This window comes from Eretmochelys imbricata, chromosome 1 (assembly GCF_965152235.1).
Source record: "Eretmochelys imbricata isolate rEreImb1 chromosome 1, rEreImb1.hap1, whole genome shotgun sequence".
Taxonomy (NCBI): Eukaryota; Metazoa; Chordata; order Testudines; family Cheloniidae; genus Eretmochelys; species Eretmochelys imbricata.
In genome coordinates this window covers 100,505,872-100,518,165 of record NC_135572.1, presented here as the reverse complement: position 1 = coordinate 100,518,165, position 12,294 = coordinate 100,505,872, and the positions used below count along the sequence as shown (strand labels likewise).

The following is a 12,294-nucleotide window of genomic DNA, read 5'->3' as shown; positions in this document are numbered from 1 at the left end:
CATTTTAATACGTTCAAATAAGTTCTGAAGCATGTGTATGCTAAAGCCAGTTAACCCAGTGCTGTGCATGTAGTTTATATAAGGCTGGTAGTTGTTCTCGTGCTATCTGTTGGATAGTGTAGCGGCCACTGAATGCATTATGTTCCTCCATGATGGTCTGGACAGACCCAAATTTGGTGCGTTACAGGGTAGGATGCCTGTGAGGGACAGGTGACTGACTGGGGGTGGGAGGCATGTCTTTTCATCTTGCTTTCATTGGATCAGAGTTGAAGATGATTCATACAGGGAAGTTGGTAGGCATTTGAAGCAGATGACCATACCATGTTAGAGATGCCAACAATTGACATCCTTAACCTGGACATTGCTCTGATGAGCCTCAACTTTGAGCCTTCCCTATTCACGTTCCATGTTTTAATATGTAAGGCAATAGTGTTAATTAATGAAGGAATTCATTATAAATCAATAGCATTTTTGTGTGGGTATTAGGTAGTAAATTCATCAGTGTTAGCTTTATTAGTATTCACTTTAAAAAAAAAATTCTTACGTTACTAAAACACTCTAGTGATATTGGACTACATTTCTGAATTCAGTCAGAATAAATTAGCAGGATAGTACTCAAAACCAGTCTTGCTGCCTTCATTTGTCTGCCTCACTTTTGTAGAGTTAAGTTGAGAATCATTTTACAGAAAGTTACCTTATACATGCAAAGTCTGAGGTAAAACTATTGTAAAGCACAGCCAATAATAGGAGAAAATAAATTTATAATTGTTCTAGTAAATAAATCTAATAAATCTATAATTAGTTCAGTTGCGTTTTTTTAAGATACTGAAAATGAAATTGTATTCTCATTTGCAATCAACTTTCAAATACAGAATTTTCCTTTACGTAGTTCTATAGAATCAAAGGAAATAAGTAGTTAGTCTATGGAAGACAATTTAGAAAATGAATATAAAACTTGACATTTTGATGGTACAATAAATATTTTTTCTTTCTTTAGAATATAAAATCTTAAAGAGGAATGTTTAGCTCTCTAGATGACTTTGGGATTTTGATTTTATTCATGTTTGTTTTGCACCTGCTCACTAAACCTAATTTTAGTGCTGAAAATGCTACTTCCTGTTTCCATGAACTTTTGATGGGAGTTGTTTTGACTTCTTAGTCTATATATTTGTGTTAGGTTTTTTTCTGGAATGTTGTCTTTACTGTTTTTTTGGGCAGTGATGGTTTGTTGTTCCATGCATCCAGTCTACTTTGTGTTGTTTCTCTCAAAATATTTTTTCCAGAAAATATCTCACTCATTCTGTCCTAGTTTAGTTCTTTCTTGCTACTTAAATGATACCCTGTAAAATTTGCTCTATTTTCTTTCTAGCATCTAGATTTTTCCTACTGAGAAATAAAACAGTACAAAATTCTTGTGACTTTGTTAGGGCACTCGCTGTGTTTTGTCTGGATTACTTCTGTGCAGTCAGCTCCTCTGGGGGTCTTTGTCTTCTGTTCTCCATCTGTATCAAGTTATCTAGTGGTGTCCCTCTGCTGCCAATGTATCTGATATATTGATCTCGCTATCATCCCTCTAAAGGAAGACATCAAGGGGCATCATGTAAAACATTTGGGCTTTCTTTAGCTGCTTTTTGGATCCTAATAAGACTAGTATAGCACCAAATCTCCTGCTTCCTGTCATTGTCTTTTTCTTTGTAATTGAAATATTGCTAAACAGGATGTGATGGACAGGAAGATTGAGTTTTGATACAAAAATAATGATAATGTACAATATTCTGAAATGCAAATATACGTCTCTTGGAGTTGTGTGCCAAGCTGCATAAACTTTAAAATGTTAGGTTTACCATATTTTTGTAACAAAGGTTGTGTGCCTCAACACTTGCACATTAGAACACCTGGACTGTACCTATCTAGATGTTAGCATACCGCTTAGAGTTAATTCCTCCTGGTCAAGATGAATAGAATTTAAAAGCTTAAATCACTATTAAATACTAATTTAAGTACTCTTCCCATTTTACTGATGGGAAAACTGAGACACAGAGGCTAAATAATTTGCTGAAAGCCACACTGGAAGGTTTATGACAGAGCAGGAAATAGCACTCGGGTCTCCCAAGTCCCAAACTAGTGCCCTAACCATTGGACTTCCTCCCAAAATATATACTTTTGTGGCTTATTCCTAATTTTTGGTGTTATATGTTATTTCTCCCAGTAGGCAAAATATGTGGAATGCCAATGATAACCACCATTATAATTTCTGCTCAGTATGTTTCTCTTCCCCCTTTTCATTTTTTTCTCCATCTGATACTCTTTCCTTGTTCTCTGCATTTCTTTTTAAAATGTTTCTCTGATCCTTTATTTTTTCTTTTCTATAGAAAAAAACCCCAGCAATGTTATTTTATATGTGGAAGGGTTCTGCCTAACAATTTAAGTTTGTTTGTACAGCCTTTCCCTGAGTATTAAGAGCATGAAGTAGAGAAAGATAAATAGGATTGGTCGCTTTTCTTCTGATTATTTTTCTCAAGATTTTTACCACAAGAGCCTATTACAGTGGGAATAGAAAAGAGGTTCCGAAGCTACAGTCTACAGAATATTTGGTGCTGGTCTGCAGATAGGTGGCTGTTCTCATGGAACTGTCTGTTCACTGCATTCCAACTGAGAAAAACAGAACAAAGAGGGATAAAATGGGGAGCCAAAGTAGACACAGTCACCTTTTTTTTGTTTGTTTGTTTCCTTTCGTCTCCAGAAAGGAATTAAGAAGGTTTTGTCAAGGTTTGTAATGAACACTTTCTGGCCAAATTTCAATACTGTTAACTCCATCTTCATTGGCCTCAGGGTGGATAAAATTGATGATTTTTTAAATTAAATTTAAATTAAATGCAAATTTATTAAAAAAAACTATTTAAAACTAAATTTGAAATTAAGAGTTTAAGGTCTATTAATCTTTTAAATATAAAAATATTAAACAGTATATGTTTGCCAATGTTTAAAGAAAGTCAAACTGTTAAACCAGCTTTTGACAGCAGTAGCCTCTTCTGCAGATGCAAAGAGACTGTTTTCTTTATTTCAGGGTATTCAAGTAGTTCACTTAAATGACTAGTTCACTGAAAGTTAATAAACCAATTTGGAGTTGAAATAGTAGGTAAGCTTGCTTTCCTTTTACAATCTATCAATACAAACTAGGTGTGAAAGGTTGAGATCTACCAGATCTAGAATTCTGAAGGACATGGTGACCACAAACAACCAGTTTCTTTAATTAACTACAGATAATGCTTCCTCTGTTTAATAAATCAGTTAGTTTATCAAAACATGTTTTGCATTGAAAACTTTCCTATAAACTTTTTTCTCATGTAGCCAGCACAATTAAGGTAGCTTTTATTTAATTAAAAAAATAGAAATGCTGTGTTTGTGCATTTTTAATTGAATTAGCATTTCCATCCAAATAAAGCTCGGCAGAAATCACAAGTAAAAAATTAATAATAATATAGTAAATAAGAAATGCATCATTCATCATTTTCTAACATAATAAAATTAATAATATGAGTAAATGTAAACGTATATAGTTGCTCAAATAAATGGGTAAAGATATACTGTATCCCCCTGGTTCGTGGGAAATAAAAGCAACAAATGTAAGGCTATATTTTAGCTGTAAACCAGCTTGTTTTAATCATTACCAATCATTGATAGCCAAGAAAATAACTAAAGAACAAATGCAAAGCATGATTAAAATTGATTATTTAAATCAAGGTTTCTGCTTGCTTATTTAAATCATGATTAAAGTCTGTGATTTAAATTGGTTTGATTTAAATCAATCCATCCTTCTTGGCCTATTTGGCTGCTTTTGAGACAGTTGACTATACTTCTCCACTTGAAATTTTCATGCCTGGGTTTTGTTCTGGTTTCCCTCCTACCTCTTGGATCACTCCTTCAGAATCTGATTTTTTGGGTCATTGAAGGACATAAATCCACACTGTGTAGCAGTCAAGCATAGGAGTTTATTACGTACAGTGCTGATGGAGTGTCACCTTGCTTATTAGACTCAGAGACACTGTCAATCAATTGATTACAATGGAATATATATGGATTTTCCATGGGTGGGGAAAGCGAGGGGGTAGGCAGTCCCACACCCCCGGATAGGTTTAGTTGCAAGGCATGATACCACAGTAGCCAATGGTCAAAAGGTTACATAATGTCTCCGCCCATGGTCTCAGTGTTAACAAATTAACATTTAGCATTTAATTAGTACTTTAATAAATATATTAGTATAGAATACATGTTGAATTCAATTTGGGGTCCATAGGAATGAAGTAGCTCCTTTGATTTTCCAACAGATACATATCTAGGGGTAAAAGCAAAGAAACAGTGAAAGTATATGGCAGTAAAGATTGTCTTTCAAGTTGCTTATTTGTGTTTTAAGGCAGGCATTGATTCCTGGGAAAGGGAGGTGGGAAGAGGCCATATCTTATACTGACATGTTCCAACCTTTCATAAACTCAAGGTTGGATGTGTGGGAAGAACATCTCCCTATGGAAGAAACTAACACAACAGAAACAGGGCTTCTTTGTTCTATTTGCAACTTTGAATAAGATACAATTATTGCCCCCAACATCTGGCGTTTTGCTGACCAGACATATCTTAACAAAAACAAGGTTATCTTTGGTTATTCTGCTTTCTCTCAGCTAATCACTATTTGCTAGGCCTCTGACCTCGTGACCAAACTCTGGACTTTGGGCCTGTACACAAATCCATATACCAGGTTATTACATCAGCAATGGATTTTAACCCTTCAGTCATCATTTCCTCTTCCTCTTTTGGTGTGGATTCCTTGGGTTCCATCCTCAGCTCCTTTTCCTCTTCTCCCTCTAAACCCTTTTTTTGTGTGGGTAATCTGATTTGCAAACATGGTTTTGACCACCATCTTTATGATGGACTCTCAAATCTACTTGTCTATTCTGGACCTGTCTCCCTTCATCAAATATAACATTGTGGACTGTCTTTGATATCTCTGTTGTATGCCAAACTATCTACTGAAACTTAATCTCAGAACTGTGTTCTTGATCTTTCCCTCAGAGCTCTTCCTTAGCTCTCCTTTGCCTATCAGTAGGGAAAGCATCAGAATCCTCCATTTCATGTAAGCCTATAACAGCGCTGTTATTTGTATTGTAGTGCCTCGGAGCCTCGGTCATGGACCAGGACCCCATTGTGCTAGGCTCTGTACAAATACATAATAAAAAAACAGTCCTTACCCCAAAGAACTTACAATCTAAGTATAAGGCAAGAGACAACAAATGGATACATACAAACAGGAGAATACAAGAAAACAGTGAGACAATATTTGTCAGCATGATACGCTGTGGTCTCAGAACACCAGCATTTTAGCTGTTACCAAGTTTTTTTGTAGGCATCCTGACAAAGAAAAGTTCTTCTCATGTCCATTCCATGTTTGGTGTGTGTGCTCACCACATGCACTGGTGCCAGAAGTTTTTCCTGCATTGGTATCCATAGGGCCAGCCATAGCGCCCTCTAGAGTGGCACACATATGTGTCAGTATAAGAATCTCACCTGTCTGCATCTGATAGCATGAATGCTACATGGCTAAGCCTCGAGGAACCAGCTTTCTCCAGACAAGTCCAACAGGTTATTTTGGAAAGCAGAACACCTTGCACTAGAGCTACTTACCTGGCTAAGTGGAAGCACTTCACTTGCTGGATGTCTGAATCTCTCAACGCAGTCATCTTTGCAATCCATCCTGGAATACCTGGTTCTTCTGACAATCAGATTCCTCAAGGGACTGGAAAGACTCTTTCCACAGATCCGGGACCCAGCGCCCCGATGGGATCTCAATCTAGTCCTGTCTAGGCTCAGCAGCCCTCCTTTTGAGCCCTTGGCATCCTGCTCACTTCTACTCCTATCGTGGAAGGTCACCTTCCTTGTGGCAATCACCTTGGCAAGACAGGTCTCAGAGATCAGGACTATACCCTCAGAATTCCCTTACATGGTTTTCTACAAGGACAAGGTCCAGCTGCGCCACTGGCCTTCAGACCAAAGGTGGTGTTGCACTTCCTGACAGTGTTCTTTCCAGAACAGCAAAACTCAAACAAGGAGAGGTGCCTGCATACTCTCAATGTCAGACGGGCCTTAGCCTTCTACCTTGAGCGAACCAAGCCCCTGCGTCGATTGTCTAGGCTTTTAATGGTGGTGGCTGACAGGATGAAAGTGATCCCGGTGTCATCCCAGAGAATTTCTTCCTGGATCACTGCCAGCCTCCGTGGCTGCTACGAACAGGCGAAGGTTTCATCTCCGCCGATAGTAACAGCTAATGCCACAAGGGCGCAGGCATTCTCGGCGGCAAGAAGGAAGTTGGGGGAGGGGGTGGCGCATCAGCAGTGGTGCTCCTTATACCGGTGCATACGTGCGCCATTCCAGAGGCCGCAATGGCCAGCCCTACGGATACACTGGGGGAAAAACTTCCAGCACCGGTATATGTGGCAAGCACACACACCTAGAATGGAATGAACATGAGCAACATGTTACGAGAGGTAGGCAACCATTTTTTTAAAGGAATGTTATGTTATGAAGGAGGATAATGGGTTACTTTTGGAGATGTTTATGGGGAGCTTTTTTCAGGCGTCGGGGGCAGCATAGAAGAATGCATGAAGGTGCTTGTTTGAAAATGCAACAAATGGGTGTTGGAGGCAGGAATTGATCTTTCAATATAGTGTAAGAAATGATACGTAGGTAGGGGTTAGGTCATGACGGGCCTTGAAAATGTTGGAAACAATAGAGAGGAGGGAGCCATGGCTTCATTTTTGACTCCTTGATCCCATATCCAGGTTGTATCTAAGTTGTACCTTTTGTTCTTGTGCAATGATTCAATGATTTGACTTTTCCTCTCTGATTTCTCTGCCAAAAGTTTTGTCCAAGCCATGATCATATCAAGCCTTAACTACTGCAGTATCTTTCTTTGGCCTCAGCAGCTTCGGTTTTGACTCCTTAAGCCCATTCAAAATGTTTGTTCTACAGACATTTCTCTGACTAGATCACCCTCGTCTTTAGTTCTCTGCATTGGCTCCTGCTCTTCCAGTGCATTAGACACATCAGTTTTATTATAACTTTTAAAACCCTTCACAGTTTAGCTCTGTGCTTCCTATCCTCCCTGTCTTAATGAAAGGTTGGCACCTGCCTTTACTTTGCTAGTTATATGAGCCTTGATTGTCTGCCCCTCTCTTAAGTACCTTCTCACTTTCTCCTGTGGCACCTGTAATACAGAGAGAAAAAAGCTCATAGTTACAAGCCACAAAGATATCAACTTATCGTCCATGTCCTTCCTCAGATCTCACCTCTTCTGTAATGCGTACAGGAAATTCATCTGACAAGGGCTAGGCAGGTATTGAGTTATGATTACAGCTACTGATTGGCTAAGAATTGTGCACATTGAATTTTTGTTACCCTATCTCTCCCATTCCCCGTTGAGACACTCTTGATTCTCACCATCTGTTATCATAGAATATCAGGGTTGGAAGGGACCTCAGGAGGTCATCTGGTCCAACCCCCTGCTCAAAGTAGGACCAATCCCCAACTAAATCATCCCAGACAGGGCTTTGTCAAGCCTGAGCTTAAAAACCTCAAAGGAAAGAGATTCCACCACTTTCCTAGGTAACACATTCCAGTGTTTCACCACCCTCCTAGTGAAAAAGTTTTTCCTAATATCCAACCTAAACCCTCCCCACTGCAACTTGAGACCATTACTCCTTGTTCTGTCATCTGGTACCACTGAGAACAGTCTAGATCCATCCTCTTTGGAACCCCCTTTCAGATAGTTGAAAGCAGCTATCAAATCATTCGCTCCAGCCCCCTAATCGTTTGTGTTGCCCTCCGCAGGACACTTTCCAGTTTTTCCACATCCTTCTTATAGTGTGGGGCCCAAAACAGGACACAGTACTCCAGATGAGGCCTCAGCAATGCCAAATAGAGGGGAACGATCACGTCCCTCGATCTGCTGGCAATGTCCCTACTTATACAGCCCAAAATGCCTTTGCCTTCTTGGCAACAAGGGCACACTGTTGACTCATATCCAGCTTCTCGTCCACTGTAACCCCAAGGTCCTTTTCCACAGAATTGCTGCCTAGCTATTTGGTCCCTAGTCTGTAGCGGTGCATGGGATTCTTCTGTCCTAAGTGCAGGACTCTGCACTTGTCCTTGTTGAACCTCATCAGATTTCTTTTGGCCCAATCCTCTAATTTGTCTAGGTCCCTCTGTATCCTCTCCCTACCCTCCAGCGTATCTACCACTCCTCCCAGTTTAGTGTCATCTGCATACTTGCTGAGGGTGCAGTCCATGCCATCCTCCAGATCATTAATGAAGATATTGAACAAAAGCGGCCCCAGGACAGACCCTTGGGGCACTCCGCTTGATACTGGCTGCCAACAAACATGGAGCCATTGATCGCTACCCATTGAGCCTGACGATCTAGCCAGCTTTCTGTCCACCTTATAGTCCATTCATTCAGCCCCTACTTCTTTAACTTGCTGGCAAGAATACTGTGGGAGACCGTGTCAAAACCTTTGATAAAGTCAAGGAATAACACGTCCATTGCTTTCCCCTCATCCACAGAGCCAGTTATCTCGTCATAGAAGGCAATTAGATTAGTCAGGCATGACTTGCCCTTGGTGAATCCAGGCTGACTGTTTCTGAACACTTTCCTCTAAGTGCTTCAGAATTGATTCTTTGAGGACCTGCTCCATGATTTTTTCCAGAGATTGGGGTGAGGCTGACTGGCCTGTAATTCCCCACATCCTCCTTCTTCCCTTTTTTAAAGATGGGCACTACATTAGCCTGTTTCCAGTCGTCCGGGACCTCCCCCGATAGCCATGAGTTTTCAAAGATAATGGCCAATGGCTCTGCAATCACATCTGCCAACTCCTTTAGCACTCTCGGATACAGCGCATCCGGGCCCATGGACTTGTGCACGTCCAGCTTTTCTAAATAGTCCCGAACCACTTCTTTCTCCACAGAGGGCTGGTCACCTCCTCCCCATACTGTTCTGCCCAGGGCGGTAGTCTGGGAGCTGACCTTGTTCGTGAAGACAGAGGCAAAAAAAGCATTGAGTACACTAGCTTTTTCCACATCCTCTGTCACTAGGTTATGATTAAGGCTAAGATTTTGTCATGGTTATTTTTTAGTAAAAGTCATGGACAGGTCACAAGCAATAACCGAAAATGCATGGGAGACCGTGACCTGCCCCTGACTTTTATTAAAACATAACTGTGAGAAAATGGGGAGGGAGGAGGGTCCAGGGTACCCTCTGCTGTGGGCTCCAGGGTCCCCCCCACCCACAGTGGCTGAGAGCGAGGAGTCCTCCCTGCAGCTGGCAGCAGCTTGGAGCTGTGGCGGCTGGGAGCTGTAAGGTCCCCGTGCCACCCACGGTGGCAGTTGGGAGCAGTGGGTTCCTCTCAACATCTGAGGCTGTGGGCTGTGTGTGTGTGTGGGGGGGGAGGTCTGCCTTTCACAGCGATGGCTGGGACTGCGAGGGGAGGGGAGAGGGGTCCGCCTCCCACAGTAGCAGCTGCGAGCTATGCAGTCTCCTTGGTGGTGGGGCGTCAGCTTGGGGCTGATGGGGAGAGGGTTCCCGCCACCTGAGGCAGTTGGGAGTTGTAAGGGGACCCCACCAGCTGACAGCTCTTGCCCCGCCACCCTGGGGCTGAAGCGAAAATGTCAGAGGTCTCTGGAAGTCACAGATTCTGCGACTTCCATGACAAAATCGTAGCCTTAGTGATGACATCTCTCTCTTTTTAAGATTATAAGCTCTTTGGGGTAGGGAGTGTCATTTTTCCGTATTTGTATAGTGCTTAGTAATGGGGCCCCAGTCTCATGGAGGCTACCACAATATAAAATTGTATGCAAAATTAATTTAAGCAACAGTTACAGTTGTCAGAGGGATATAATGGGATTGCAGGTGGGAGTGGAGGTAGTCTGTGTAGTCATGAATAGGAGGTTGAGATGTGGTGCCCAAAACAATCTCTTAAAATGTAGTCTGTACTAAAAAAAAAAAAAAAAAAAATTTCGACCTCGGTTAAGATTACATGTCCCTTTTCAGATGGCTACAATTGTAAAGTACTAGCTGTACTGCAAAGGTAATTTGGCTGCTATTTGCAGCCACTTGCCCACTACCTGAGGTGCCTGTTTGCCAACTGACTTTAAAAAATGGTAGAATATCTATTTAAATGAACTGTCTTACAAGGAAGGTAAACTAAATGTATCACAGTTCGTCCCACGCTATTTTATTCTGACTTGTTCTAGTTTTGGGACTGATGAGTAGGAACCTGTAAATCCCATACAAGTGTTGAGACACTGAAAGGAGTGATGTCAGTACTCAGTTATACACAGTCATCTATAGGTGTTCTTGTTTTTCCTGCCACCCACAGGAAAACCACTTCTTTGGCAGTTGGAGGTTTTCGAATTTGCTATGATTGTGATTCCTAACATAGCTAACCTGTGGCTTCCTGAGTGATCTAGTGGCCTCAGTATAGTTCTGAACTTTAACCTACATACAAAGATAATTTTTTGTTTGTGTAAAGCACCTTTGCTAAAGTGATTTAAGAATGAAAAGTACTATATGAGAGCTACATAGCACCAATAATATTTGTCAAAACTTATACAAGGCATCAAATTTACGAAGCGTCTTCCTTTGTGACATATGTACTGTGCTGTATTAGGAGGGCTGGAGGATCATAAGTGACCACAAGTTCACACTTTAACATATCTGCTTTAAACATTCTACAGTAAACTTTAAAGCTCAGTTTAATGGGGAAAACACCACATGGATTAAAACTAAATGGGTTACAATAAAAATTGTAGAATATTAACAAAGTTTAATTACTTTCATTTGATCATAATGTTTAAATAATAAATATAAAACTGTGACTTTCTTATTTTTCTCAGAGTACCAGAGATGCAGAAATGAAATTCAAAAGTGAAAGCAGAGTTAAACTTTTTGTCTTGGATCCAGATGCACAGGTTTGACATTTTAAAATAAAATAATAAATGTGTTTATGTTGTACCTTGTAAAACGAGAAACAGTTTTCATTTTTGTTTCCTTTTAAAGAAACTTGACTTTTCGGGTATTGAACCAGAAGTGAAGCCATTTGAAGAGAAATTTGGGAAAAAGATTCTAGTGAAGTGTAATGACTTATCTTTCAATCTGCAAAGCTGTGTTGCTGAAAATGAAGAAGGACCAACAACAAATGTAAATTCTTTATGTAAATACTTTGCCTTTATGTATCAGATATATAGTAGTTAACCTCTTAATATTGGCATTAGTTGGCAATGCACTTCAGACCAATAAATCTGGTACCGTTAGGAAGAAGTAACTTTTTTTTTTTTTTTTTTTGCTGCTGCTGCTCATTAATCCATTAAAATGAAGGAAAGCATGAATTCTTTGTAAAACTTTTGTAGCTGCTTCTTTCATGCTGTTAATGAAAGTGTTTTATTTCTTCACTGTATTTTACATAATGGATATGATAGTCAAAGAATGCTAGCTCTTCTTTGTAACTAATGTACAGCAGTACAGTAGACCTATTTCCTTTGCATTTGCATGTCAATACACATCTGTATTTGCAGATAATCTTTTGGGGATGCTGGTGATAACCTTTTTCACACTTTTTAATGTCTAGGTAGAACCTTTTTTTGTCACATTGTCATTGTTTGATATTAAAAACAATCGGAAGATTTCAGCAGATTTCCATGTCGATTTGAACCATGTCTCGGTGAGGCACATGATATCTAATGCGACACAGCAACTGATGAATGCCAGTGGTGATTACTTACACAGGGCTCAAGATATTATCCATGAGTCTATCTTGCAATATCCTAAACAGGTAAGGAGAAACAATATAAAGTTCTGATTCAGAACAAGAGGAATGGGTTATCTGACAGATTTCATATAGCTTTTCCACTGGATGTAGATTTAAAAAAAAGGAAACTGTAAATATATAATACGTGTGTGTGTGTGTGTGTGTGTGTATATATATATATATATTTATTTTTTAGGTAATATTCTCCGTTACGTGTCCACATCCTGATATATTTCTTGTGGCAAGAATAGAAAAAGTACTACAGGGAAGTGTTACACATTGTGCTGAGCCATATATGAAAAGTTCAGATTCTTCTAAGGTACTGTATCTCTTAAAAATGATGTTGATAAAATGCTTAGACAAAATTACTCTGTATTTGTGGTGTTATAACTAAAAAACTCAAAGTTAGTTTCCACTTTTTGGATGCCCAAACCTTTTAGATGAA

At 39.9% G+C, this 12,294-nt stretch overlaps 1 protein-coding gene across 8 annotated transcripts in view; it reads left to right on the top strand.

Moving 5' to 3' along the window:
- Positions 1–12,294, top strand: part of DOCK9 (dedicator of cytokinesis 9) — a 335,650-nt gene that overhangs the window by 155,477 nt on the left and 167,879 nt on the right. For all 8 annotated transcript variants that reach the window (XM_077812928.1, XM_077812891.1, XM_077812874.1 and 5 more), the window contains exons 10-13: positions 10,939–11,013; positions 11,102–11,242; positions 11,670–11,873; positions 12,046–12,168. In XM_077812928.1, coding sequence (XP_077669054.1) covers positions 10,939–11,013; positions 11,102–11,242; positions 11,670–11,873; positions 12,046–12,168 — 543 coding nt within the window. The remainder of the gene's footprint in view (positions 1–10,938; positions 11,014–11,101; positions 11,243–11,669; positions 11,874–12,045; positions 12,169–12,294) is intronic.